Source organism: Orbicella franksi, chromosome 12 (assembly GCF_964199315.1).
Source record: "Orbicella franksi chromosome 12, jaOrbFran1.1, whole genome shotgun sequence".
NCBI lineage: Eukaryota > Metazoa > Cnidaria > Anthozoa > Scleractinia > Merulinidae > Orbicella > Orbicella franksi.
The window spans coordinates 7352863-7380584 of record NC_138156.1 but is presented as its reverse complement, the minus strand read 5'-3'; the positions used below and the strand labels follow the sequence as shown (position 1 = coordinate 7380584).

The following is a 27722-nucleotide window of genomic DNA, read 5'->3' as shown; positions in this document are numbered from 1 at the left end:
CGGAGTTTGATAATAAAGAGAAGAAACCGAAAGAGCGAGAACTAAAAAAAAAAATGAATTCTACACATGTTGAGTAAACAACACGTCGGAATTTCAAATCTTCTCAGCAACAATGCAAGCAGGGTAACAATTTTGAAGTCATTTTGTTTTAGTCTCGGCGCCCAAGCGAACCGTGCACAAAGCCTACAAATTGTAGTGTGTTGCTCTTTGTAACAAGGTGCGAAGGCTGGTGTACTCTTTGCGTGAAAGCATTTTAGAGGTAAATTAATTTGGCCATGTAGATTTACTTTGCGCCAACGTTTTGTGTAGTTAGAGCGTGTGTAATATCAATAACATACAAGTCTTGTTTTAATATTCATGAGATTTTACAGCAAACGAGATGAAGGCTAAAAGAGTCTTTATCGGAGGTGTTCAAGCTTTTGTCAAACTTGCCGATAAGTCATGATCACAATTGTTGCTTTGCTATACGTTGCAACACTTTTAGCGGTTTTTGTTCAAAGTCATTTGAAGTTTGAAAGAGGAAAATCAGTCAGCAACACTTCTTTAATTCTTCTTCTAAATCTCTTTCAACCGTGCTTTGAAGACGGTGAGCTGATCGTATCTCAAATTTGAAATAAAAAGTAACTGACATCAAATCTTCTTCCGTAATTTAGCTCGTTACATTAAAAGATATTATCGCACTACTTTAAGAAAACGAATCGGAACTCGGTGATTGTCATATATGAGCTATATCAGGGAAATAATCTGGTATTCTGTTGTCCACATTAAAGAATTACTACTCAGCTTTATTGATAGATGTTTCTACATGTCACCTTAAATCAAAGCACTAAAATGCATTCATCCACGTTATATATTTTCCGGTTTGGTCGTGGCTCGATCGACTAAGCCTGCCATAGATAAATGGCGACAAGCGTACTCTATGAAATGCGTGTTTGCTAAAAGGTTCGAAAACCTACAAGGGTGATTTGTTTGTAAGTCTTGAATTAGACGTGTTTGATTTCAAAGCGATCAGCAGAACTTTGATCACTTAACAAAGAAGGCTAAACCGATGAGACCATTTGAAAAGTAGATTTATCAAGTACATATCTAGATTTCTGACAACATGAAAACATCAGTGTGAAATTAACGAAATCAGACATTTTAGTTGTGTTGCGCTAAATTAATCTCACTTTCCTCACTGAACAAAGCTTATAACAGAGCTATACAACTCAAGGTTATGTATAAATCTTTTGTTCCCTTTTTAGTTTTTTTTTTTTTTTTACACTAGATTGAAAATATATCCCTTGAAAGACTACGCAGCCAAATCGTATAAGGCAAACCTCACGACACGATTGATTTTTTTTCTACTCTTGCGTCAATGTTCTCTTAGATTTCACCGCACGAAGATGTGTTTTACATATATTAAAATTTCAATAACACTCGCTATAACTCTTAAAACCTTCCAACCAAGGTCGTCTTGGGCAAACCTCACGTAAGGACCGATATGTTCTTATTCGTGTGTCAAAGTTCTCTTAGATTTCACCACACGAAGATGTGCTTTACATATATAACGATTTTAATGGTACTGCCTATATCTCTTCAAAGCCTAGCATCCAAGGTCGTTTAAGGCCAACTACACGCAAAGATCGATATGTGCTTACTCGTGTGTCAGTTTTTTCTTAGATTTCACCGCACGAGGAGGTAGCACACGGTGTGTTCTTTTGTAGGCTCACGTTTTTTCTAACCGCAGATAAGATAAGGGACGGAAGCCGAGGAAAGAAAATTGGACCAAAGGCGAAGTCATCTATCGATTACAAAGATTTCACAAAGGAAGTTTGCATAGAAGTTATCAATGTCAGTAGGCTATATTCATCCATTCATCACACGCACAAAATAACACGATTACAGCAGCTCCAATCACCACCTTACAACACTGCCCGAAATAGTTCACATTTTTTAAACATCACTTAACGCCAGATTTTGCCTTAAATGTTTTTAAATATTTACATGAAGAGACCAACTGAGAGCGCAAAGAAAACAGAGTATCTTGTTACTCTACAACAGTCAACAACGACTGGCTAAGACTGGCTCGTCTTTTGTTGGAGGAAGCCTGTGAAAGTTCTTACAGGATTAGGGCTATCCTTTGTGTTGAAAAGCTCCTGTAAACTTGCATGTCGCACCCTATCTTACGACTTGACATGTCTAAAGTAATTAGTAGCCTGTAAAACAATGTAGACACCAGTTGAGGTAGTAATGAAATAAAAAAAAAAAAACTCTGAGAAACTTGTGTTCAACAACGCGACACATGAGTCAAAAGATAAATATGTGCCTTGGTCGCTTTGGCGAGCTAGTTGTGAAATCATTGAGGATCCATTTATCAAGTGATTGTAATGCAGCAAGTTATCGAAAATCTGTAGTCCTACTTTTCCTAGTCCGTCTATTCCTTGTCGCAAAATACTCGTTTTACATAGTAAACACAAGATAGCTGTAACAGAAACATCATCCTCGTGCAAAGTAACCTCGTAAAGGGTTTTCCAGTCATTAAACCTTTCAAAGTTACGGGCATGAGCTTTTATTTCTCTTAATCAACTCTTAACAAAGACCATAGTATTTCTATGGTTGTAAACCTGCGAGCATGCTCTCGATCTCAGAGTACTCCAACAGCTGACAACTGAGGGAGCTTGCTCACAGGCCCATGTCATAATGGAAGCATCGAACTTTTCTCCTGATGAGGCGCCGCACACAAACGTTTTCTGGAAAATCGATTAGATATTCTTCCTCAAGCAGTGTAAACTTGCAGTATTTTCTCAAAACCTTCTGTTACCAGATGGGCGAGGCTTAATTAGAAGTGAATCTTAACTTGAGCTTGAAATGAAGTCAACTGCTAAAAATATAGAAGACTACCTTTCAGCTAATATTTGTGTTTTCAATCAGTTGGTTTAGATAGCCTCTTGAGGCGTCAATGTGTCCTCATTTTTCAGTTATTTCAGGTTCAGCCCTAAGAAAACAGGAAGTCACGACTGAATCAGTATACTGAAAAAAGGACGTGACTTTTAAAGTTGACATTGGAAAGGGAACGAAACGGATTTTCTTGTGGGTGTGTTTTTGACGCATGATTGTATATCAGTTGGCTGCAAAGAAGCCGCCATTGGTTACATAGTATCTGGGACACGCGATTGTGCTAAATTGAGTGCGTGATGGGTCCACGATGAACGCGCTAAAATTCCGTGAAACGAACCGTGTCGACTTCCCCCATTTGGTTTCGTTCCTCCCTTCCTTGTCCACCCGCGTCTATGGTACCCGGACAAAAATAAACCTTCCTCAATATTGCTATACAAGTCAGATAGCCGAGAGCTAGTCACGTGATACTCTTATTGCTTAAGTTTAAGAGGTTGAGTTTTCAATTGTTACCGTGTTCATGGGATTCGGCGCAGATGGTCGAACTCGACTCGGCGCGGCCGTTATCTTCTTATTCAGTTTCGTTGCGCAATAGACCTTATTCCCACGATTTATGCAAAGACTGAACAGGAGTCAACAGAACGATACTCCACTAGCGCCCAATACAGAGCCCGCGCCGAAACATCCAAGGTAGGACTGACAAACAGACGACACGATAGTTGCTGAGTGAGGCCATTCAAACAACGTATTTCTAGTGGTTCATTACCATAGCGAGGTCTAATTTTTAGGAACAAAGCTTTTCAGTTCTAAAACTCCAAACAGAAGTATAACTCAGTCAGATGCTGTACCGGTCGCTTTTTTTAATTTTCGGTCAGTGCTGTGACCTGACTACGAGTGAACACTGTCAAAACCTTATCATTACGGTAAAATTTTTACTGCCCAGTTTGAATATGGGCTCTTCTTTCAAAACCTGAGCATGTTGGCTCCTATGCCACGGAAACTTATATTTGGCGACATTGGGGAATTAGTTCTACATAACACTCTGCGCTTTTCACCCTCTAAGAGTGACAACAAGTTTTATATTGCACTGATTTCATTTAATACAAGACCAGCTTTAATCGCTAATCGCGCTTTAGCGTTCAGATTGTAGTTGTCATTGTAAAAGGTTGCAGTATACATAATAATAGGTTTGACAATCGAAGCCAGTAAAGCTATAGTTATAAATTCCCACCAAGCAGACACCGGCTGACACCTCCGTTAGGCATACATTTTTGTCTCGCTTGTCCCTGCTGAATATCACTGGTTTCTGTGCAACAAAACAGTTTAGGCAGACGCCTACCTCTCTTTAATGCGATCAGCTAGAGCTACTCGCAAAGGTTTCCGCCCCCGAGAGAGAAAGAAAGAGAGAGAGCTCACTATAGTTCAGCTTAATGTTCAGTCAACACCATGTCGATGTCCTCGGTGGATGGTTGACTTGTAATCTGTTCCTAAAAATTTTCACAATATATTCACGATATTCCAGTCAAGACTAAGAACATTTTGGCAGGATACCAATGTAATTTATGATTTTTAATCGTCATAGAAGTAATATTTGTTCATAAAAATAGAAACTAAGGAATTAGAGCGTGTCGTCGGGAGTATAAGTAGCTAATAGTATACAACTGGGATTGCTTTTAAGGAGGCCGCTGTAACGGCTTCGATGCTAAGCGATGTTAAAGGAGCTCAGTCACGGTATTTTGAGTTATTTTGGCCACATACGAAAGTGCCTTTAAATGGTACGAAACCTGAGAATAACAGTTTAATAAGATAGAAAAACACCAAAGACATAATGATAAACCATAAAGGAACAAGGATGGCTAAGGATGGAGAAGATTAACACGGATTACAAACGACGAATTTGAAAACTTGAGGCTAAACTTTTCAATATGCGCAAACCATGACTGAGCTCCTCTAAGCGTCTTTTGTGTTGTGTCATAAAGTTGCGTTATCCTTAATGCTCTCGCATCATAGGGCTCCATTTTAAGATACAAAAAGCAAGATTCTTCTGGTGTAGTCTAAACAAATGATAGCAAATTATAGAGAATCCTTCTGTCCTTTCAGTTCTTCAGTAGCCTCAGCATAACCTGAAACTCAGACAGGGCGGGTGGAAAGCAACGAGATTGTGCGAAGGAGTCACCGCATTGAATAAAAGGAGAATATAAGGAGTAACAGGAGAATTTAAATTTTTGAATGATGACGTTGTTAACAAACTAGAAAGGTTGCGCTCGAGACTGAACCAGTTGCCAACCTTGCAGTTGCAGCCATCTGTTGAAACCAGAAGCATATCTGGTTTGAACAATGTCGCTTCGAATTCATCTGTTGCTGGATTAAGTGTAGATATGGTCGTTCCAATGATATTTTTTCTAAGACATATAACGGGTCAAAGAAAAAGCCCAGGCCAGAAAATGCAATTCATTTATCGCGATTGGAAAGCCGCGAAAAGCGGAGAAAAGACCAAGGTTTTCGGCCTCTTATTGGTCGACAAGACGACGTCTTCGCGTTGATTGGCTAGATCCCTGACACCTCTTTTATCATGATTGAGCCAATCACGACGCTTACCAAAAAGAAAAAAGCAAAACAAACACTGCTAACAATATTCATTTATGACCAGTGCGAAACGGTTCTGATGCCGATTGCGCTTACATTGAAGAATTTGTAATGTTTCTTGGCTATACTCCAATTCGACTTGGCGTGGTTGATAAAACGTTTCAATAGAGCAACAAGAAAACACGAATAGCTGGCATCATTACATGTACCACATGCAAACAATATATGAGAAGGGCCTTGAGCGACAACATGAGTAATCTTAAATATAAAACATCCAGCTATCAGGGAATCGTATGTTTTACAAAAGGTTGCTTGCGTTCATAAGGCAAGCGACAAAACTTTTTTCAAAAAACCACGCCAAAGCAGTACTGAACGCGGAAAACAATGCAACAGAGAGATGGCGTCCACTGACATGATGACAAAAAGTAAAGAAGGAGCTGTAAACGGGACGAAAATCCATCGACATATAACCAAACAATAGGAGAACTTTTGAATATGTGAAAAACACCATCAAAACAAAATCTATCGATCGTTCTTTAAGCTTTTAGACGTTTTTATTTAGTCTCGAGCAAAGTTTTAACCTTTAAATCGTAAAAGGTTCCTCTTTGATGTACAAACAAAGAAACGTGTTCAAAGTTCAGTTAATATCATATTTATGTTATTATGTCCAAAAAGCACTTGTACGAAATTGACTCGGATATGTACAAGATCAATTTGTTCAAAAGCTTAAACGAAATTGTACTTGACAAGGTGGAAATTTAAAAAGAGACAAATTGTCGTCCTAATGTCAACCCATACACCGGAGAAGGTGGGCAATCCATTTTAAGACTAAAAATATCTCGGTGTTCTTGACTATCTGTTTACGAAGGTGGTGGCGATATTCCGACACATTTATTTCTGTTCTTAATCTGTTTTAGTTCTCAAAACTCAGTTTTTTCTGATCGGGTCATCTATACCTGTGCCATCCTCCTTGCATCCGAGTTTATCAGTTTCCAAATGTTTCATTTCGGATCTGAATCAGTGCAGCGTTGATCAATCTATAACCCATCAAAGCCAACCCTATTTTCCCCCTTTTGTCAGTAAGAAATGAAAAGTGAATTCGTAAAAGCTTGAGATTGTTGTCATTTTATGACAAATGGCCCTAATTGTTTTCCTGAAAGCAGAATAGATGACAATTAGTGCCTTTTTTTCGCCATTAACGCATCCTGGCTGTCAGTCACTCCACCGCGTGCAAAAAACATTTCTAATGAGCAGCCACGACAAAACGCTCTTCGCCGCTCTTAAATAAATCGAACTTTCAAGCACTTTTCCGCTTGTCTAATCAGTGCATTTCGCACTTATTTCAAAGTAAAAACAACACAGGGAATAGCTTAATTCATTTGCAATGTGCCCTTTTCAAACACAATAGCAAAAACGAACGAGAAAGTGGATAGAAACATGCAAACAGAGTTCTACTGTATGGTAGAGAGACTATTTACATCAACGTAGTTTTCAAGTACATTTACAATAAACTGCCATTTGTGATGGAGGTTGAAATTTTCCAAACATAATTGCTGTTTGAGAGCTACTCTGGTCTTCTCACTTTTTGTTCAATTTATAATTTAGCATGTTGGCAAGAAACAAATTAAATTCCAATATCATACTTGCCCTGGCTAATCCTAATAGAATTGAAATTGATATTTCTCGCGGATATTTACAAAGTTTAATTTCGTCTAGTTTCGTCCTCTCCATTTTGATCCTCGGAGGTTTTTCCGTCATCTGTGACATTTTCGTTGGATCTTTCTTTGCCAGCTGACGCACTCGATCCGTCACCTTTACTCGTCGAAGATTCCTGATTGTTCGGGGGACTGGATTCCTTCTTCCACTTCATTCTTCTATTCTGAAACCAGGTCTTCACTTGGGTCTCGTTCAAGCCCAGCGTTTGCGCAAGCTTGGCGCGGTTCGACGTGTCCAAATACTTTTGCTCCGCGAACGTTTTCTCCAAAACGCGCAGCTGAAGATCGGTGAAGACCGTGCGTGATTTTCGACATCTTCGTCCGCTTGGTGTGCGAAGAGTCGGTTTCACGCGAAAATACACCGGCAGTTGGCTTAAAACTTCAGGGCTGGGATCTGCAGAAAAGTGAAGTATTAACACGTCAAAAAGACATGGCGAAAGTTGATGCTTAATAGGGATCACCAACTGCTTGAGATGTGTTGACATAGGATTACAAACGGCCAAAATTTCAAGGGCTGCTTCGTTACAACAAAGGCAAGTAGCTAGTGATCGGTAATTGAAGTCCTTGAAAGCCGCGTTCAATTTACAGCTTTTTGGCAGAACTGCTTCCTTTTTCAAGTTCTCGAAGCATAAAGCCCTTGAGAAGTTGTTTTTATAGGAGAAATTTACAAACGGATAATCTATTGTTACGGTGAATTGAATGCCGCTCTTGCTTTTATGTTATAAAACAGAAACAACAAGCGAAATTCGTTTGTAACATTATACACCAGACAGGTGAAATCCTTCATGTACAAAGCATCGTGTCAGTGAGAAACTAGCTGATTTCCTCGCTCTACCAATACTTTTCACTAAAAATCTCACTTCTTGGAAATACAGAAATTTAGGTAATCTTTTCAACACTAAACAATACTGAAAGTTCTTTGGCTTATTATTACTAAATCATCGAGTGTTTTCGATCAGCTTATTTCGATTCAACTAAGACACATTTTCTTTTGCAAGGGTTTTAACAGCTCCATTTTAACAATGAATGAAAGTAACAAGAATTCTTTGGTTAGCAGAGTATACTAGTGTTCTTAATCCAGAGACCTTAAAAAGACTTTGGAGGTTAAGTTTGAAGACCATGAATATAAAATGGCTCTGAAAGAGATTCCATATGGTAGACTTTTGAATCTCAGTCACATTTTGGTGTAAACTAACTGGGTTTTGATGATTGATAAATGAGACAAGCCATTTTCCTTGTATTTTTTTTCTCGTTTTTCTTTTTGGCCCAAATGGCTGATATCTAAAGAATGGATTTCCTATGGTAGTGTTCTTTTCAATATTGTAAAATTGCCACAAAGCAGTTGAGGATTTCCTCTTTAATCGTAATTATCTTTTCCCTGTGTTCATTGCCGCTCCATTAGATTATCTATGTAATGATGCTATAGAGATGTTATGTCTATGCGAAGTTGGTCACCTCGAAGAAACACGCGATAGTTTGAGCCAGTAATTTCTCCGCAACGAAATGTCCGATTTGTTTTTGGCAAAGGTGTTTTAAGCCACTTCAAACACAAAGAAAACACTAAGATTAAGGCTGAAAGAAAAAACAAAAGATTTTGGTACAAAACATTAAAATAACCACAACTGACAATCTTAAAACGTGTGTCTTTCTCACATGCGCCTATCCGAGTGGTGTCCCACCAAATTCATTTTACCAGAAAAAATGTCGAGCACTAATTCATCATACAAAACCATGAAATTAAGTCAAACAAACATGTGGTAGAACCACTGAAGTAGATGGAGGTTGTCAGATGTTGTTCAACAGTTAAGCTGCCGTTGTAAGCTTTTGATAAGGGGCAAAGAGAGAAATAATGCCAGTATCAATGTGGTGAAAGTATAGCATAGTAAATCAACGGATACGTGAGATAGCTATTACTTTTTCTACGAGAAAGGATAATTTTTCCTCAAGTTGGCAAGCCAACAGTTAAAACTATAGAAGCAACTAACTTGGCATGGTGCAAAATCGTAGAGAAACTACAACAAAAGTTGAAAGTATGAAGAAAATGCGTTTGATTTTGAGGCCAAATGGGTTCGCAATGAAATTTTGGCGTGCAAAATAGAGGCATGGTCTAAAGTAGCCCACCTTGAAACATCGGCACGTCATCTCTTTGCCTCTGCGTGAGAATGGAGTGCATCCCAAACTTTAAAGGGTTGGCGTTTGGAGCGGAAGATCTGGGCTCCTGAAAGCTGGGCTGTTTCGGAACAAGGAAGGGTTGACGGGGAACCAAAATATCGTCGATCCGGAATGACGATCGGTTCTGTGGGTTACGCGCGCTCGAGTTCCCGTGGCAGAACGGCGTCTGTTGGTACAGCAAGAAAGGGTCTTGGTAAAACATGATGCGGCTGTTTCGCTGAGGTGAGGATTTTGGTCCTCGCAGATGTGCGGAGCGCTTGAAATGTCTTCGAAGCAGATGGCTAAGTTATTTGTGTCCTTTGTTACGGCTACAGAACGTCGATTAGCTGATTGACAGTTGGAGGGCTTTCCTTGTTTGAATACGCATTCGGAGCTTATTAAGTTGATACCAGAAGCTGCGCATGAAGCTGTTCACTGGAAAAGCTAAAAGCAAACGACTTAAAAATGATACAAGTCACTGCACAACTGGACAAGAGTTAATTCCATCGGATTTGTCCCTCCTTGTGCAGTTAAATTAACGGTGATCATTACACAATTAGTTTATATCATTACTCGAAAGGGTGTCAATTAGTAATCATTATCTTAAGATAATCGAAGGTGGAATTCAATTAACTATTAAAACAGAAAATACAGAAAAGTCAAGATAAGTCATTTCCTTTGTCGGCGAGTGTACTCTCCGCCTAACGTAGATAAAAGGGAAATTGACAAATGGTTTTAGCAGTCCGGATAAATAACAGAACACCATTAGCTATTGTTTCACTCCATTAAATATGTACAGCTAATTTGGCTTTTTCGGGGCGGAAAACAAAGGCACGAAAGTGCTCGACTCACCCGGAGCCCCAAGACAGGAGTTATAAACACGATGCAATATAATAACAAGTGCGTGCTATTCACTTCTGATTTCGAGTTTGACACAAACAAATTTATTTTGTTACTCAACACAATGCAAGCCATTTATGAGTAAAATGAGTTGGCGGTTACTTATTTCATATTTATGTATTGTGGATAGACTCATTCACATTTCAAATAATGCCGCGCCAATGTATTTATCGAAGGAACATTAAGTAATTGTCAGTCAATTGGCACTTGTAAGTCTACGGTCATTTTCCGCTTCGACGCTCGTAGACCCAAGTCGACGAAGCATCTTGGTCTGGAACTCATAAAACTAGCTTCTTGTTTCTGAAGGCAAACGCGAGCCATGAATTTTCTCGGAGGCCATTAAACAACTTTGGATTGTTCGAAATTTGTTGCCAGCCTCGGAAACGCATTAATTGCCGTTCTATAAATCGCTTAAAGTAATTTCAGCGATAAAAACCACAACGGTAAAACAAATCCGGTCCCATTAAAAAGAGTCTGGAAATTTATTTTGCTTTTAAGGTTCCACGCCATATGTGTTTGCAAACTGACTCGACAGTTGATTTTCGAAAAACCGACAAAATTGAGTTTCGTTTATCGGCAGAAGAGTATCAACTCGTGCGCGAACCACGCGCCGATAGATGGCTGTTCGTCAAACCACTCTGAGCGAGTCCTGCGCATTTGCGGATTCTTTGGCATGGTAATTTGAAATAATTGGCGCAAATTGATTTCTGAGGCCTCGCTAATGTGGCAGCTGGCACAAGGTGGGATCTTATTTCACTCCGCTAAAGAGCAAGCGAGAAACTAAAAGAAACAAAATGGAGTTACTAGTTTAAGTGTGGCGAAAAGTTGTGTTTGGTCATTATCTTCAAGACAGCCGTGTGCGTTCCCACGTAAACACGGGGTAAAATATCTTTTGATATTTACCCCATGGGGTTGTCCACGCAAGCATAAGACCACCCAAGAATCGACTCCGGTCTTTCACGGAAAGAAATACTCTATTTATTTGGAAGTCCATGTTTTGGTTGTAAAGTATTATTTCAATTGTTTGCAGCATAATAAATCGACACAAGCAGATCCGGCGCCTTCCAAACCCTTATCTCACGCGATAAAACCATTAATAATAAAACAATAATCATGTGGATTTTCTCTCTTTACAGTTCTTGACCCACTTTGTAATGGTCACCATTTTTGCCTTTATAGAACCTTTTTGAGCTCATCGCGCTCACAAATTGGTTAATTTATTAATGGTTTCAAAATGGCTTACGCAACCAAGACATTATTTTCAAGGCGTCATCCGTTTATACTAAAGAGTCGGTCTATAAGCTGCTTATTTCACGGGCTGATAAGGGTTGAACGCAATTTGATGCTGTAGTATCGAATAAGGAGTGCTAGGTAGCTCAATGAAACGCAAGAATTATTTCTCTCTTGCTTAATTCGTTTTACGTGCGTAGTAAAATTTCCACGCGTTGAGGGTCCGGAAGAACACGTCCCAAGTCAGCAAACACATTTACGCCTTCGCCCCCACCACAAAACGACTAATGTATCTTTTATCCCTTTCTCAATCTTGAAAAGAAAGTGTTTACTTAGAAAGCAATGCGAAGTGGCTTTGCGCCAAATAGGATTTGATGAGAAAATTTTTCACAAAGGTCTACAACGCAAAGGTATATAACGTTCCGCACACGCGAATAATGAGGTAGAAACAAGTCTTGTTCAAGATAAGAACTCCCTTGTTTCTCAGTTGAAGGCTATTTCACAGTCAAATCCAAGTTCACTAAAATTCTCCACAGAACAAAAGGTAGTTTGGCTGATTCATATGTAAATACCATTTGGGAATTTTGCCATTTCCTGTAGACAATCTTAAGCTTTTATGGACACGTGGAGTCTATTACTAAATAGGGTTAATTAATCTAAGCAAACTGCGATTAGCGAACACCTCTCTAAAGGGGTTCGTTTTGATGGGATAAAAGCTCTTTGCTGTCATAGATTCGTCGGCTTTCGTGCCCTTCATTGTCAGTGCATAGAATAGAGCAATTAGTGCAAGGCAAATTAGTAAAAAACGTGTAGAACTTTTCTCACTTTAGTAACTCAAAATAGAGGGTGTGATAAACCGGTTTTCTTATTATACAGCCTTTCTTTTCGTTTATTGTTGTATTATTTTAGAGCACAAAATCTACTGATCTCAAATTAATTTAATTAATCTAAAGATTACGGTCAATTTTTGTTTTTGTTCCAAAGCTGAGGCTCTTTACAGTCATTGACTTACGGAAAGCGGCTCTTGAATTTCAACTTATACAGAAAGCAGCTTTATTTGCTTACAAAGACATTGGCGAAGTTGACTCAAAGGACGTGACAAAGAGTCAGTCTATTTAAGAACACTTCACGATTTTAATTTTATTAGCCTCTACAGACAGCTATGAGTTTGTAACTGATTGTGCTTTGATGCATTGTCCGAGAAAAACTAATAAGCTCTAAAAGATACATAGAAACAATCATATATGTAACTGATTGTTAGCCTAAGTAGTTCCTTACTGTCTCGATCTAAGGGGAATTAAGCTTACTTTCAGAGTCTCATCTGCGAAGTATTTTAAATAGAGATGGGCCCTGGTCAAGCCGTTGACAACAACTTGGGGAAAAGAAAAAAATAAACTAAAGAATTCAGGGAGGTAACCAGAAAAACATAATGTCAGGGGCAGTTTCCATGTTTAAATCCAGAAAAAAAATTATGACTGCAATATTTTGCTTTCCCCTTCAAAACGAAAACTAGCAAAAGCGAACTAAAAAATGACTGAGGCAAGTGCCTTATGATGCATGACTACGACCCTGAAGATCAGCCATGGAGCTGTATTTAGTTCACCCTAGGCGACCCAGGGGCTGCTAGTCGGGAGGATGCGATATTTTCGGGTGTGTCTCCGAGGATGTATTTAGTTGTGCGCGTTGTTGTAACTGTTCTGACTTCACTCTGAATTGAAAAGCGTCTGATAGAAGTGATAAACACGGTATGAAAGAATCATGAACTCTCGCTAACCGAGACATTTACGATCACGAAAGACGAAGGGTCAAAATCACCGACCATTTCAAATTAACTGAGCTTGGTTTTGAAAATGAATTGAAACTGAGCCAGATCGGGGGGGGGGGGGGGGTAAAATAAATGATAAATGTTTCCAAAAAATTGACGACGATTAGCTATTGCCGAATAAGGAAAAAGCTTTAACTAAAAACTTAATTGTATCAGTCTCAAGTAGAGTCTAACTAAAAGCACATTAGCATTATAACCATCACATATGTTACAGAGAACTCAGTATGGTGCTAAGTGAACTGTGTCAAATAAAAAAGTCGGGTCATCGCTTTGTATATATCTGTTGCCGAGATAGCTCAGTTGGGAGAGCGTCAGACTGAAGATCTGAAGGTCCCTGATTCAAATCCGGAGCACTCGTATGAGTTCTGAATAATCCCGGGTCTCGGCAAGTTTTCTTTTTTTTTCAAAATGAAAAAAAAAAAAAAAAAAAAAATCAAAAATGCAAAGATTTAAGGTTTAAAGTATCGCAGTTTGGTAACCATTCTCTCTCAATACAAAGGTAAGTTTGTGTTAAGTGGCAGTCCGCGTAAGAGCGGTCCGGTGGAACTTCGGGTCAGAAAAAAGTTTGCCCTTTTATTTTGTGAAACGAAAGGACTTGATGAGTATATAATAAAACCGGGTTGTTCTGTTAACTTAGTTGTTTTTTGTTTTCGCCACACGCCAAAATGACTTCAGTCATCCGAGGGGAGATTTAAAGGGCACGTAACCCCCCCTCCCAATTTTCTTTTCGCTAAAACGAATCTACTTGTTATTCGAAGTATTTGGGCGAAAAAAAATTTGAATTTGGTTGAATCCTCGATTTTCTATGCCCTTTCAAAGTCGCGCTTGAAGTGTTACGCGACCGCGTTTTAGGAAGTCTGGGGCGGCGGTTGCTGATGACGTCTACCAAACACTATGGCGCCTTAGTCAGCTCTCTGTATTTGCTCGAGAAAATGGGAAACAAAACTAATCGTTCAAATATATTTTGGGGCTAAGACGTCCAAGTGTTGTTTCAGAATCATTTCTTTTTCGTCACTGGAGTCAGAGTCACGTTTCGATTCGGAAGACTCCGAAATAAACCTCGATCGAGCACGTTCGACAACTGTGAACTCACTGCTTAAAGCTTTGAGAACAATTTGCAATATTTCAAGCGACGATGGGGAAGATTTCTTTGCGGACGAGCTGCTTGTATATTAGGAATGGAAAGCTAGATACGAAGTGGAGGAGCAGGCAAACGAAAAGCAGGAAAGAAAACTCAAGGACTGCGTTGGATGGTAATTTCGTCTCCTAAACACAAGACTCCCATGCGTGTTTATAGCCCGTTTACATTTGTCCTCAGCGAGAATGTATTTTGTCAAGGTATGATTGTTCTATTAAATCCAGTTTGTGTTTTACTTTTTGGAATGCTTCATGTTTATAAGAGCGACATAAGTGTTGCAGTTTTCGAGACTTGTTGACCTCCAAAACACCGGCTTCGATCGATTGAAAATCGTAGAATTGTTGGAACCTGTATTTTTGAAGCTGCGGGAAGCAATGTGGAAGGGAACATTTCATACAATTACCGATTTCACATTGTCACACGTTTTAAGTCGTAACTCCAAATAACCAATGCAAATTTTTTTCAAAGTTTGCAGTGAAATTCGTAGGATAAGCGAAAAGGATGTGTTCCCTGAGCGGTCCGCAGATAATGTCACGCGGTCATATTTTCGACACTATTTCACAGAATGTTTGTCGCATTGCTGATTTCCAAACCTTCGAAAAACTCTGTGAGTCTAACAGTTTTGTTATCATGAAATTCTTAAGGATTAATCTTCGACTTTTATCTAAATCGAACGAGAAATAAGTGTTGGCTGGCGCGTACAGTTGCGAGCTATTTACATATCAGTATATTTGGTCGTAACGCTCCTTGATTGATCACACAACTTTGCCGGTTATATTATAAATACTGCGGGATTGGAAGATATAGGTTTTCGGTAGTATTTGTACAAATTGCTGGTTAGCTTTAAGCCGAAAATCTTGATAATAGCGTTTGAAAGTCTGCGGAACAAATTCCAGTGAGATTTCTGCAATGGTTCTCACAGTCAGTTCGCTTGTTTCGGTTCGACGAAATCAACCATCGTTTACGTCTTTATTGTACCTTTGACCGATCATCGCCAGTAAATTGTACAGTATATCTTTCTTTAAATCTGGGATATATTGCTGCAACAGCCGATAGCACTTCTGGAAGACGTTTCTGCGCACTTTTCGAATGTGTATTGCACCATCCTGAAGGAGATGACAGGACAAGAGATATTCAACCTTCCTGGGTAGACGTCACAACAGCCGCTCGACCCATTCTCCTCAAACTCTTTCGTGAAACAAAATGGCGGTGATTTGGAGCTATTTTCGAGATTTCGTCGGGGTACAGAAAATCGAGAATTCAACCGAATCCAAAAATTTTCTCGCAGAAGTATTTGAAATAACAAGTAGATTCGTTTTAGGGAAAAAAAATTTGGGGGTTAGGTGCACTTTAAGTCGGTCAGGAGTCGAAATCTGCGAGTTTTTAGGGTCGCGCTAGCCTGCAGAGCAGGCGAGATTTTTTCGAGCGAGCGCTCACATCGTAAAAAGTTTAGCCGCCATCTTGAATTTTTCATGCAGTGGAAGACTGAGGAGAGAAAGAAAGTTTTACCAAGGGGGTGAATGATAGGCAAGAGGAAGGATAGGGGAGGGGTGGAGCGAAGAAATCTTCTCATTTTTCCCCTCCCCCATCCCCCACCGTCTAACATGGCGGTCTAAAAAGGCGGTCGCAAGGTTGTAACGCTAACTCGCCCAATAAGACGCCTGCACCGCAGGCTAGGGTCGCGCCGCTTCAACACTAGCCTGCTGAACAGGTAGATTAGCGGAGCAGACCGCGAAACGTGATACACGAGCGCGAAGCGCGAGTCGAAAAATAAAATGGATTGTTTTCGACTCGCGCTTCGCGCAAGTGGTCGCGCTCCGCGCTCGGGTATCGCGTTTCGCCCGCTGCCCCGCTAATCAGCCTGTTCTGCAGGCTACTTTAACACAAATACGTATTGTTCCATATTGACGATACCACAGTATTTAGGTCAGTACATTTGGACTGCTCTGCACCAATATTTCCTAAAGATTGGATAAAAGTTACTTAGAGCAGGAAAAATCAAAGACACCCTTACCGCGTCGCTAGTCAGAAGGAACCGAAAATTGATTAAATGCAAGAATTAAAATCTCAAAAGCGGTACCTAAACTAAGGTCAAAACGGCATTTACAGCAAAGATCTGACCTTGCCTGCGCAGATTCTAAAGTCAAACCTGCGGGTATCATTTTGTGTTGGACGCGAGAGCAGTTTTTCTGAGCTCCCGGGCAATGTTTGCAACAAAAGTGCAAAGGTCACAGCTTGTATTGATGGTGGCCGTGATCGCAAATAATCGATTAAGAATGATGTTTTAGCAGTCAGAAAGTCTCTTTAGAATTAGAAATTATTCATTTTAACCTTAAATACTCTTTATGATAGGTTTTATACGAAAGTAGCTGGGCGGCTGAACTTGTCGCTTCGAATCTTCAAGTAGCTTCCTTGTTGATTACCAATTCTTATTAATTTTCACACGCGACCAACCGATTTCGGCTGAAACATTAACAGTCTGTAAAATAACAAAGTCGTACTTTCTTATAAGTATAAAAGGATACATATTTACTTTCGAAATGTCACTGAGTAGAACATCCCAACCCTTCTGCAATGGATTTTTCTTCGCCTCCAGTCACGTCTTACAGTATATGCCTGAAATGTAAAAACAGTGTCAACGCCAATTTGCAGTTGTAAGCGAGCTTGTACGGTGTAATCGGATTGCACTTCTGATTTTCTACTTCAGCGTGCAGAAGATTCCTTGGTTGTTTAAACAAGTTTACATTTCCAGAAGACGGTTCACGAAACGGTTAAACGATATTTCTTTTGAGAGGTCATATTACGAATGTCACGCAAAGTGGGTGGGATCATGGGAAAATTGCAGAAACAGAGTGTTATTCATATCGATCCCTAAAGGGTACGATGATTATAATGATTGGTCAGGCATCGATCGGCACACTGGACTACGACTGCGCCAGGAGAAAGAATTATAAGCAAGTATAATTTACCAGTGGCGTTGACGTCAATAGCTTGTGTTACAGCCGCTCTCCCCGAAAGAAAAATTCAAAGAGAATGACGCGTCTCTCCGGTTGGGATGTCGGACTTCAGTTGAAGCGGCGCGGCCCGAAAAACTCGCAAATTTCAACTCCTGAATCGGTCTCGGATGGCTGAAGTCGTTTTGGCGTGTAGCGAAAACGAAAAGCAAGTAATTGTGACCCGAAGTACCACCGGACCGCTCTAAGGTGGACTGTCACTTAATTTGTGACTGTAACCAAAACGTTTCTAATGGTCAGTTTCCCTGCAAGATCAATAGTAAACAACTGCAGTGTCTTGTGTACGGTTAGGGCCAAAAAATTCGAGCAAAAGCATACAACAAAGGACGTTGTGGGTTTTAGAACCATTATCCTCTTATTTACTATGTCCTTACCAAGGTGGATAGTCCTTGCAAATTCATGATGTCAGTTCTTTTCCCTTGTTATAGTTACCGAATGACTTTATCATATTTCACCGTTGCCGAGATAGCTCAGTTGGGAGAGCGTCAGACTGAAGATCTGAAGGACCCTGGTTCAAATCCGGAGAACTCGCACGAGTTCTGAATAATCCCGGGTCTCGGCAAGAACTTTTTTTGCGGTTATTATATCAATACCCTGTTCGTATATGGACAGTTATGTCAGTGTACTTGAAATATGTTGATTTACTTTTACTATAATACATTCACAATAATGCTCTGCTGTCTTTTTTTAAAGTTCTTTTTTTTTGGATATTAGTTTTACTTGGATAGTATGATCTATATTGCTGTTAATAATCAAGCCGTTTTGAGGACGGAGATAGCTCAGTTGGGAGGGCGTCCCTGGATCAAATGCGGGAATTCTCCTTAATTTTGAAGATGTCACGGCAATTTTTTTCAAAATTTAAAACCAACGCAAAAACGCAAATATTTTGTCTAAATGTGTAGGTAAAGTATCGCAGTTTTTGGTAACCATTCACTCTTAAAATCTTTATCACAAAGACAATTTTGTTATTTTTTTTTAAATTAGTAATTGCAATTACGTATATGTTTGCTATCTCAAAATTTGTCTTTGGGTAATTATTGCCAAGGTATGTTGTAAATTCTTGATATATTCTCGTCACTTGTATAGTTATGGTTACCGGTCATAGTTATCTCGTTGCCGAGATAGCTCAGTTGGGAGAGCGTCAGACTAAAGATCTGGAGGTCCCTGGTTCAAATCCAGAGAACTCGCATGAGTTCTGAATAATCCCGGGTCTCGGCAATTTTTTTTTCAAAATGTAGAACCAGTTCAAATATGTAAAGATTGCTTATGAACTCTTAACGTAATGGTATAAAGTATGGAAGTTTTGGGACTATTCTCTCCCATTACAAAGGTAATTTTGTGAAATTTTTTGGGTCGGGTAGTAGCTCTCGTAAGGTCTCACATGAATTGCTTGATACCCTTTGAGAGGACAAAGGAGCAAACAACAGAAACAATCCCCCTAGCCGCGCCCCAAAACAATAACAGCTTGTAACAATGAAAAGAATTACAAGCTCACGAGAGATACTACACTTCTGAATTTTTTGTCACGTTGTGATAGTATGTGCAAATTTTTACAATCTCAAATTTGCTTTGGTCGTTACCAAGGTATATAGTATAAGCATTCTTGATGCATCCCTCTCTCTTGTTATGGTTATAGTGGTGATTCAAATGACATTCATTATTGCCGAGATAGCTCAGTTGGGAGAGCGTCAGACTGAAGATCTGAAGGTCCCTGGTTCAAATCCGGAGAACTCGATGAGTTCTGAATAAGACATTTTTTGCAGCTTTTTCGAATTGAATTGCGAGTATTTACCACTTTGAGTGCAAGAGGTTTAATCAGAAGTATCTTAACACACTGTTAAAATGAGCAATTATGTTTAAAGATAAATCGATATCGACACAACGCTAAGTTTACGATTCTTAAGTTTAATATTGCAGTTTGTATTACATCTTCAGCAATGAATTTAAAGAGGGAACGCGCATCAGCTACGCAGTTATCAGTGGGACATAGAACCGTCAAACAAGCATCCAATGAATCAGAGTAAGTTATTGTATCTTGCAGCTAAGATTATCGCCGGAATGACGAACTCTCGCCTGGCTCACAGCGTTGTCCTTGCCCATAGCTGTAACAGTCCAGCTGCACACCATCACAGGTGTACGGAGTGCATTCCTGTGAAGTCGAACACGGTTTATATAACACATCGCAGTCTTCTTCTCTCTTTGACATCACGTTTACAGCCTAACGATCGAAACAAAAATTGAAACTAGCTCGTCTTGTGTGATCGTCCTGGTGAGCGTAGTTCTGAAAAGAACTGTTGTTGGTGACTGACGTTTCGACAACCTGAGCGGAAGTCGACTTTACCAGAGTCTTTGAGACCATACCGTCACGACTAAACTGACCAATCACTTTCAACGGACCAAACTTGTAACACCATCGACTGGCAAACGCTATTCACTTGATTCTTGAGATGACCTCCGCTCAGGTTGTCGAAACGTCAGTCACTAACAACAGTTCTTTTCAGAACTACCCTCGCCCGGACGACTACTGATACTCCTAGATTCAAACCATTTACTAAAAATGGAAATATTAAATAAGCAAATAAGCTTAACTTTTTTTACTGTTGAAAGTCTTTACTTGCGGTAATTTCCAAATTGTAGAACACGCTCCTAATCAGATCGAGTGTTGAAGTCGTCGAGTTCTCGAGGTCATATTAAACAGAATGATATAAAGCCCTGTTCTATGATCATCGTGAACGAGGTGCTGAGCTGGCGTAAAAACTTTCAACATGCAGGTTTTCTTTGCACACACGCTTGCCTAAACGCACGTGTGAATGAAAAATCTGACTCACTTGTTGATGGTTTAGCTCATGCTACTTTTGGTTAGCTGCTGTTTAGCTCTAGAATACTAACCCACTGACTTTCACGCGACTTTCAGAAGCGAACTACAAAGTTCTTGAACTAGTGAACAGCCAATAGAAACTAAAGTTTAGAGAACAAAAAACCTAGACAGGATCTTTCAGTGGAGATCCTGACCAAGGCCAGTAGACGAACCCAAACATGACCATCGATAGGGTATTGCTCTGAGCTCACAGGTGCTTTCGATAAACTAAGATAAACAACTTAAAGTCAGTAATATTCTCTGTGAGGGCAGTCGGCCTCTAGAATCACAAGACTAAAGTGGTAACTACAAAATGGTAAAGAATTGATCATCACGAACCAAAAATACTAAATTCTATAAAAAATTATCAAGCTTTATAACACTACGTGTAGATAGGTTTTCAATTGAGTATGGTAAAACGTAATCCTAGAGCGCTACCCAATTAAGCATTCCCCCAGAGAGAGATGCCTGCGCCCCTACTCAAGACATGCGCCGTCTTAACTGTATCATACCTCGCCAAATCTCCGGCGCATGTCAGTTCCTTTCTTGTGCAGTTCACGAAGAAGTTGTCTGTAGGGCATGTCCTCGTCGGAACCTCTGCTGGCTGAACAAATTGCAGTCGCTAACGATGTGACCAAAACGACGAGGATGACTGTTTTGGTATTCATTCTATTCTGTGTGATAAAGAAGAACAAACTTCCATTAAGGTCTTCACATATTTTCTACCCATATTGATGCCCTGGGTTTTCAATTGTAGTTCCGCTTTGGCCAAAAAAAAAAAGAAAACAAACATGCATGATTTAAGGTATGTAGTCTTTTCTGTCTCTTTGTGGCGGAACACTATTCATTTCAAATGAAATACATCAGCATTTCTATGCAAGCGAAAAAACTACTGCGGTTTAATGCCTGAAATATTTTTCCAGAACAGTATCCTTCATGACCTTCATTACCAAAATTAATCTGCTTTTCCAACAGAAAAAATACTTAGCCGTAGACCCGCTTCAGAAAACGAAGATTTTTTTAACTGGAGCGTTTTCTTTGTCTGGCTTCTTGCAGCTGATCATGAAGCTTCAGTGCGTTCGTTTACTTCCTATATCTCCTCTCTACCTGGAAGTATTTTACCATGTATTCTACTCATTTTGACGATCCACAGTGCCAGTTCTAATACCTGCCATAGCATTGATGAAAATACAGTGTTGACACAAATAAATCGTCAAACGATTATATCCCTTGTATAGAATTTGGTGCCAACAGAAACAGATACCTCTTTTTGCCTTGTGTAGTGGATACTTGGTTCTTGTTTTCCTTGACCGGTAAAGTGGTTTAGAGATCAGTATACGTCCACATTTAAACACTTCTTAACGTCCAAATTGAAATCGTTAAAAGAAATGATTAAAGACAAAAATACAATTGAGGAAAGCGTTACCCTTAATTGCTGGCTATATGCACCCACTTAAAGCTACAACCACCCTCGTTGTTTCGTTAATTGCACGCAACACCCACGACTCGGACATTTGGACGTTGGCAGTAGAATAACCCATATCAGATGACAAATCGTTTGTCTTGAAGACTCTACACTTAACATTTACAGCTATTACACCGCAGATCGAATGCGAAGTACTCTTTTGTTAAACAAAGAAGTATTGAACATTCAAGGCCTTCAAGATCCCCACACCATCAAAGGTTTTATCTGAGGTAATGATGGCTTTTCTAACTTCCTTTAAATCGAACCGATGTCCGTTTTCATGCTAAAAGTCTTCCTTTGACTGATGAATGACCACGATAAAAGCTGGAGGCGACTTTGGAATGGCCAGACGAGGCTTTAACAAATTATAACTGTCTGTGCTTCGTTTAAAAGCAGCTGGAAATCCCAAACCAGTCAAGGAAACTATTTTCCCAAACTACTAAAGACCTAATAATGGTAATCAGCCAGAAAAGGCGTCATTTCACTTCCGTTTGATACAGCACGGTATCTCCTATTTTGCCATTTCCCATTTTGAGAGTGATTTTAAAATAAAACTGATCAAGATATTAACGTCATTGCACAGAGTTTGTTATAAAATTGTTGTATTCATTAAAGTTTGAATTTAACAAGAAAATCCCTCTTTCGAATGGTTTTCGTCTTGGCCACATTTCCAGTTGTTAGCTAGTGCTATTTCGATTATTACTGAAGGAATATCTATCGAGGTTGTAAATGCAGAAATGATCAAACCTATCCATGATCTGTTCAATGGTTTTAGGAATCAGTTTGGTCAAGATGAGAAGTTCTGTGCGAAATTTGTACATAAGTTTAAGTTGCAATCAAACTAGACCTGTTTGTTCTTTTTAACAGCAATTTTGCACTTTGACTGAGAACAACTAACCTGCCTTTTCAACAAGCTTCTGATTTCGACTAAAGTGGGTGATCACCTGTCACACATAACCAATAGCAACTACTCTGTCATAGGCAAGCACAGCGTGCTTACCACAATTATAGGAAATCTTAATTTCGCTTCCTGTTGTTTTTGGCATCTTTGTTTAACGACTTATGCTAGAAAGGGAAAAGCTTAAGGCCTTTGGCCATGAATGTAGAACGATTAGAGTTGTAAGTAATGGATCGGCTGACTGATATTAAGACGTTACTTGAAGTTGCCCAAAAGGCCTAAAAACCAAATCTTTTGATAAGTAACAAGAGATCATAGATCTAAGTCTCTTGTCAGAAATACTTTTTTGAAACGTTGCTAAAACCAAGAAGTTAAATCTTTGCCAAATCCCATAATGGAAACTTGTTCAACCTTAAATATAGTTAAGAAACTGTCAGTTGTCCATGGCAGAAAAAAACCTTTCTTATAGCCTCAAATGTGAAATCACTGGGTAAATACAAAAACTAGATACAAATACTAGAAACATTCTATAAATTCTCAAACTCCTAAACCTTAACTACAACTATTTCTACGAGGTATCTATCATTTCTTAACTGTGGTGGTTTTAAATGTTGGCGATTAAAACTCTGATAAGTGACTAGACACATTATTAAAATTGACGCCATTTTAACATCCTTTTAATGTTAAACATCTCTTAACGTAAGAAAAAAGCGATCCCATGCAACGGTATTACTCAAATTCTATTTCAAACGTCTTTTTAAAGTAAACGTTTTCATTGCGCATAGCACTTCTTAGTGTATGGGTACTTGTCCAAGAGTTTTGGGGTTATCAAAAAAGAACAATTGCGGAGGACAACTAGTAGAAAACTGTAGCTCTCAAAAACTCCATTTTCAATTAATCTAATCTACACACGAGTTACCTAAGAAAATGATTGAAAAAGACGACCTCTTTTATGGTCGCAAACAAAAAATATTGAAAAAATAGAGAGAAGCAATTATCTGGTACACAAATGAATATTTTTTCAGCGACTGATAATTGTTTTCATTACTAATCATCAGGAACAAAAATAGCGAGTTAAGAACAACGTCCAAACAAGCCTAGGAAAAGAACTATGATGTAGGCTAGTAACTGTACACATGGCTAACAAGAATTACTTCTTTGTGTCTTACCTCGTAAAATTAAATTCTGATCAAGTCAATAAACGATCTTGCACTGACTTCCCGTTGGCTGACATAAATTGAAGTCTAAAGTGCAATATTTAGTATGAAAACCTGCCGATCAAACGTACAATATGGCAAACTCGAGAAAGAGTCACACCTCGTAGTGACATTCATTGAATTAGTGGCCATGTAATTCAAGTTTGTTCTTCAATTTCCTTGCCAATATAAAAACCTATTCTTTACAGCTGAAGCGAAGTTAAGGATGCCTTAAAAATTTGTCAGTCAAAAACATGTCTTCATCAAACAGCACACAGCCTGCACGAATTTTAAGCGGAAAAATTCTAAATTTGAGACTTGAGGACAAAGTTAATTTAACCGGTCAAAGTAATTACTTTTTTATGAATACACTCCGCACTTAACGATTTTTTTTTCTTAAATCATGACTAGCAGGTAGAAGCAATTAAGAAAAATGCTTACCCCAGGCAGGTGTAGTGAGGATCAAATATGCTAAATGAATTAAAGGAATATGTGAGTCGTTTTCAAGTTGAGTGATATGTTAAGTGTTGCCTCCTTAATTTTTATTTCTCTTCCGCCCACAAGATTGCCCTGTATGACAAATGTAATTATGATTTGACATAAGTGAAATACAACTTAGGGGGAAATACGCTTTTTTTTTTTCTCTTGTTCCTTGATGGTATCAAAAACAATGGAAGAAAAATATTTTTCCTTACACTTCTTTAGTGAAACAACAACATCTTCTTTATTACTCTTTTTTCAGTGTCTGAAAGAGAGCCATTAAGTCTGGAAACTAACTAAGCAGAGCTGAAATTTCCGGAATTTTCTTAGTCTTTTCCCAGTGTTTACTCCGGCAGTTCCCATATTGAAACAACCGTTAAACAAATAAAGACTAATTGACGAATGTGCGCTGGTTCTATTCTAGAACCAAAGCTAGCTAACGATACGATTACAAACAGGCTTAACACGGATGACAAAGAACCAATCAAGTTCTCGAATTCGAACTGTTGCTTTTACATGATTAAAATCAAAGAATGATAAAGTAATATGACAATGCACTGCGCTGTACCGACTTCCAGTAGCTGTCTCAACTAATTTCCATACTTTCTTGGTGCAATCACGATTTTAAAAAATTGAAGGTAACAAACATTTTGGCTATATTTTTTTGAATTCGTTAATAAGCCAGATATGTCTGAGTAAAAACGTAACATTTAAACAAAACTATGAGAAGGAATCAAAAAAAACTAAGGATTCCGCGTTGTCTAATCTCGTTCAGTCTTTACAAAAGCTGTTCATTAAATTTTAAAAGTTACGCAACTTATATTTGCTTTCTGGAATTATTCGTATTGAAACCACTTCGAAGCCTTTCCTTTAATACTAGCTAATACAGCTTTCTGTATAGGATATTTGTCACTTGTTCATTAACAAAACTATTCATCTCACTCCGAGCACGCTTTTATCAACAAAATCATCCAGAAACGGATGAGTCAACAAGCATATTTGAAGACTTTGCGGTCAAATTCACAGCTACCAATCGCAAAGTTATTTTTACCCACTTACTGCGCGCACTAAACAAATGTTAGTACATCGTGATTCATGCTGAGATATGTGGTTAAAGAGCGTCTTTTAGGAGTGGCGAATTCAAGACTTTCTAAACGCAAAAGAAGTCGCGACTCCGAGAAGGCTTCACGAAAAACTTCGAGACGACAAGACCTGGGAAATTTGGCAAAAAGTCTGCGAGACATGTATTTTTGGACGGAGCGTGCAACGGTCTACTCTTTGGTGAAAGATTTTTTCCATGACAAGGCTGGAGTGGCCGACACCGTGCCCTAAAAAGAATTTTGAGAGATGAATTCGATTGCTGTTTATGAGAAAATTGGAACAGACCAAAACATATTAAATGGAGCCTAAATTTGACTGTGCAGGCTTTGAGGGGAATATTGCTAGTATCTGTCTTTACCATTAGCATAAGCCGGTTACCTGATGTCAAAAACACTTCGTCATCAAAAAGAAAAAAAAACCTCTAAAATTACCCTAAAGACGATTTTCATCTTACACATTTGACGTTTATCGAATAATCTGTTTTGGGCTTTTGTTAGCAAAGCATTCAGAAACAATTCCATTCGAGTAAATTTTAAAGCATTGGCAATTTGACTATTGTTTTATTGCTGTTGGCAATATATAACTTGGTAATCGTTAGACAACCCTAAAACATGCCAAAAATCCACATGTGCTATCGCTTTTCCGGCTTTAACTGTCACTTTTGGTCTCTTATACCTGATGAGTGTTTCAAAAAGCTTCACAATGATTCAATTCCAAATTAAGCAGCACATTTAATTTGAAGAAAATTTGGAAATTAAATTACAAAGAAAATCTTCTTATAAGGATTTTTATAACTCTTACCGTGAAGGCCAAACCCAAAATTAAATAGCTTTTATTTGAAAAATGCTTGGAAATTAAGAAAAAATGATCACAACGAAATAGCGAAAACAGGTATTTTAACGAAATATTTATTACCTTTTAAGACATTTTATTATCTGCATTTGAATTTTTGTGCTTATGTGTTCTCAATGTGTTTGTGGCACGGGCTGTCATTCCACGTTCTAACACCAATACTTCTTTTCATACGCAAATTCAACCAAAGAAGGTATTATTCAAAATCAAGTTGTTAATTAATAAAACAACGTACAAAATGCTGCAAATTTCCCTTCCTCTAAATTATCGTAGGACTGATATTGGAGAGTTTTGAAAATAACATTTAAGTATAAGCTCGGTAGTACAATGTTTGTAATATCACTTTGACAGTTTCTGCTCTTATTGACGTCTTATCACCGATTAAGATTCTTGATTTATACAGTTGTTTCCTTGTGACTACGTTTCCCTTGAATCTAAAGCATTACTATAAAAACTCCTTATGTTATTGGGTTTGATACTGAAGGTGTATTTTTACGCCTTGCTTTTTGACAAAAGTCGCTACATTTGACATGTTGTCACCAGAATTCAAATTTCGCGGTTAAATACAGCACGAAGCTAACCTCGCGGAGAATACCACAAGAAAGATCTAGTCATTTAATCAGTTTTTCTGCATTTTGTGTAAATTTACTAATTCAAAATAATCTAAGAACGCCCATAGTACCACCAGAGCTTGAAAATTTCGAAAATTCTTGTATTAATTTTACATGGTGTTATTTTCTTTTAGATTAGCGATTTTTGGTGATCGTACTCGTCTATTCAAGGGGCTATTTTAGGTGTTTACAAAAATGTACTACGTACCGAGATGGGTTGAGCTGTCTTTGAGAATCTTTTAACCAATTTAACGAGCGCTGTTCGATTTTTGCCTCAAGTTTTTGTGTAACTCATAATGTAGTCGCTTGAAAATTGTCTCTAGAAATGTAATTTGAAGAGGACGAGGGGACTACAAAGTAGATATAACTGAACCTACCTTTTGATCAGCCTACTAAGTCAGTGCCTTTCAATTAAACTACTTTAGAATGTGGCGCATGCTGACCTCGTCACTTCAACCCAATCGGTCACGTGGCTGGTGTGATAAATTTCTCATATCACTATCATGGGTTCAGTCAGGGGAACAAGTCTAGTTTTTTTCGAAATCTTCGTTGAAACATTGGTAAATTTTCCGAGTTTTAGTTATTATCCAACCAAAGAACACTGCAAGCGTTTGGGAGTTTTCCAAAAGTTGTCCCGGCCGCCATTATGGCATGATATAAAGTTGCTTAGGGCCTCCACAGACTAGGCATTTAGTTGTTGACAAGTAAATGTTATCGACAACTCAAAAACGTAGTGTGTGAGATGAGTTGTCGAGAACTAAACGCTAAATTTTTAGCTGTCGAGAACTATGCAGTTTCCCTTTTCGAAAAGAGAAACTGCTTTAGT

At 38.7% G+C, this 27722-nt stretch overlaps 2 protein-coding genes and 2 non-coding genes across 4 annotated transcripts; 2 read left to right on the top strand and 2 right to left on the bottom strand.

Annotated features, from left to right (window-relative positions):
- Positions 1–2328: 2328 nt before the first annotated feature.
- On the bottom strand, positions 2329–11283 carry LOC145463282 (homeobox protein ceh-30-like). The gene is made up of 2 exons (XM_081447023.1): positions 9300–11283; positions 2329–7572 (listed from the first exon to the last, which is right to left on the bottom strand). The coding sequence occupies exons 1-2, from the start codon at positions 9550–9552 to the stop codon at positions 7166–7168; spliced, it is 660 nt and encodes a 219-aa protein (XP_081303149.1). The 5' UTR covers positions 9553–11283; the 3' UTR covers positions 2329–7165.
- A 6612-nt stretch (positions 11284–17895) lies between these two features.
- Positions 17896–17971, top strand: Trnaf-gaa (transfer RNA phenylalanine (anticodon GAA)). The gene has a single exon. It is a non-coding gene; the product is annotated as a tRNA-Phe (tRNA).
- A 1127-nt stretch (positions 17972–19098) lies between these two features.
- Trnaf-gaa (transfer RNA phenylalanine (anticodon GAA)) lies at positions 19099–19173 on the top strand. Its single transcript has one exon. It is a non-coding gene; the product is annotated as a tRNA-Phe (tRNA).
- Positions 19174–19310: 137 nt separating this feature from the next.
- On the bottom strand, positions 19311–27307 carry LOC145463283 (uncharacterized). Its single transcript, XM_081447024.1, has 3 exons — positions 27274–27307; positions 20806–20967; positions 19311–19654 (listed from the first exon to the last, which is right to left on the bottom strand). Exons 2-3 carry the CDS (start codon positions 20959–20961, stop codon positions 19484–19486), a joined length of 327 nt encoding a protein of 108 aa, XP_081303150.1. The 5' UTR covers positions 20962–20967; positions 27274–27307; the 3' UTR covers positions 19311–19483.
- Between the last annotated feature and the right edge of the window lie 415 nt (positions 27308–27722).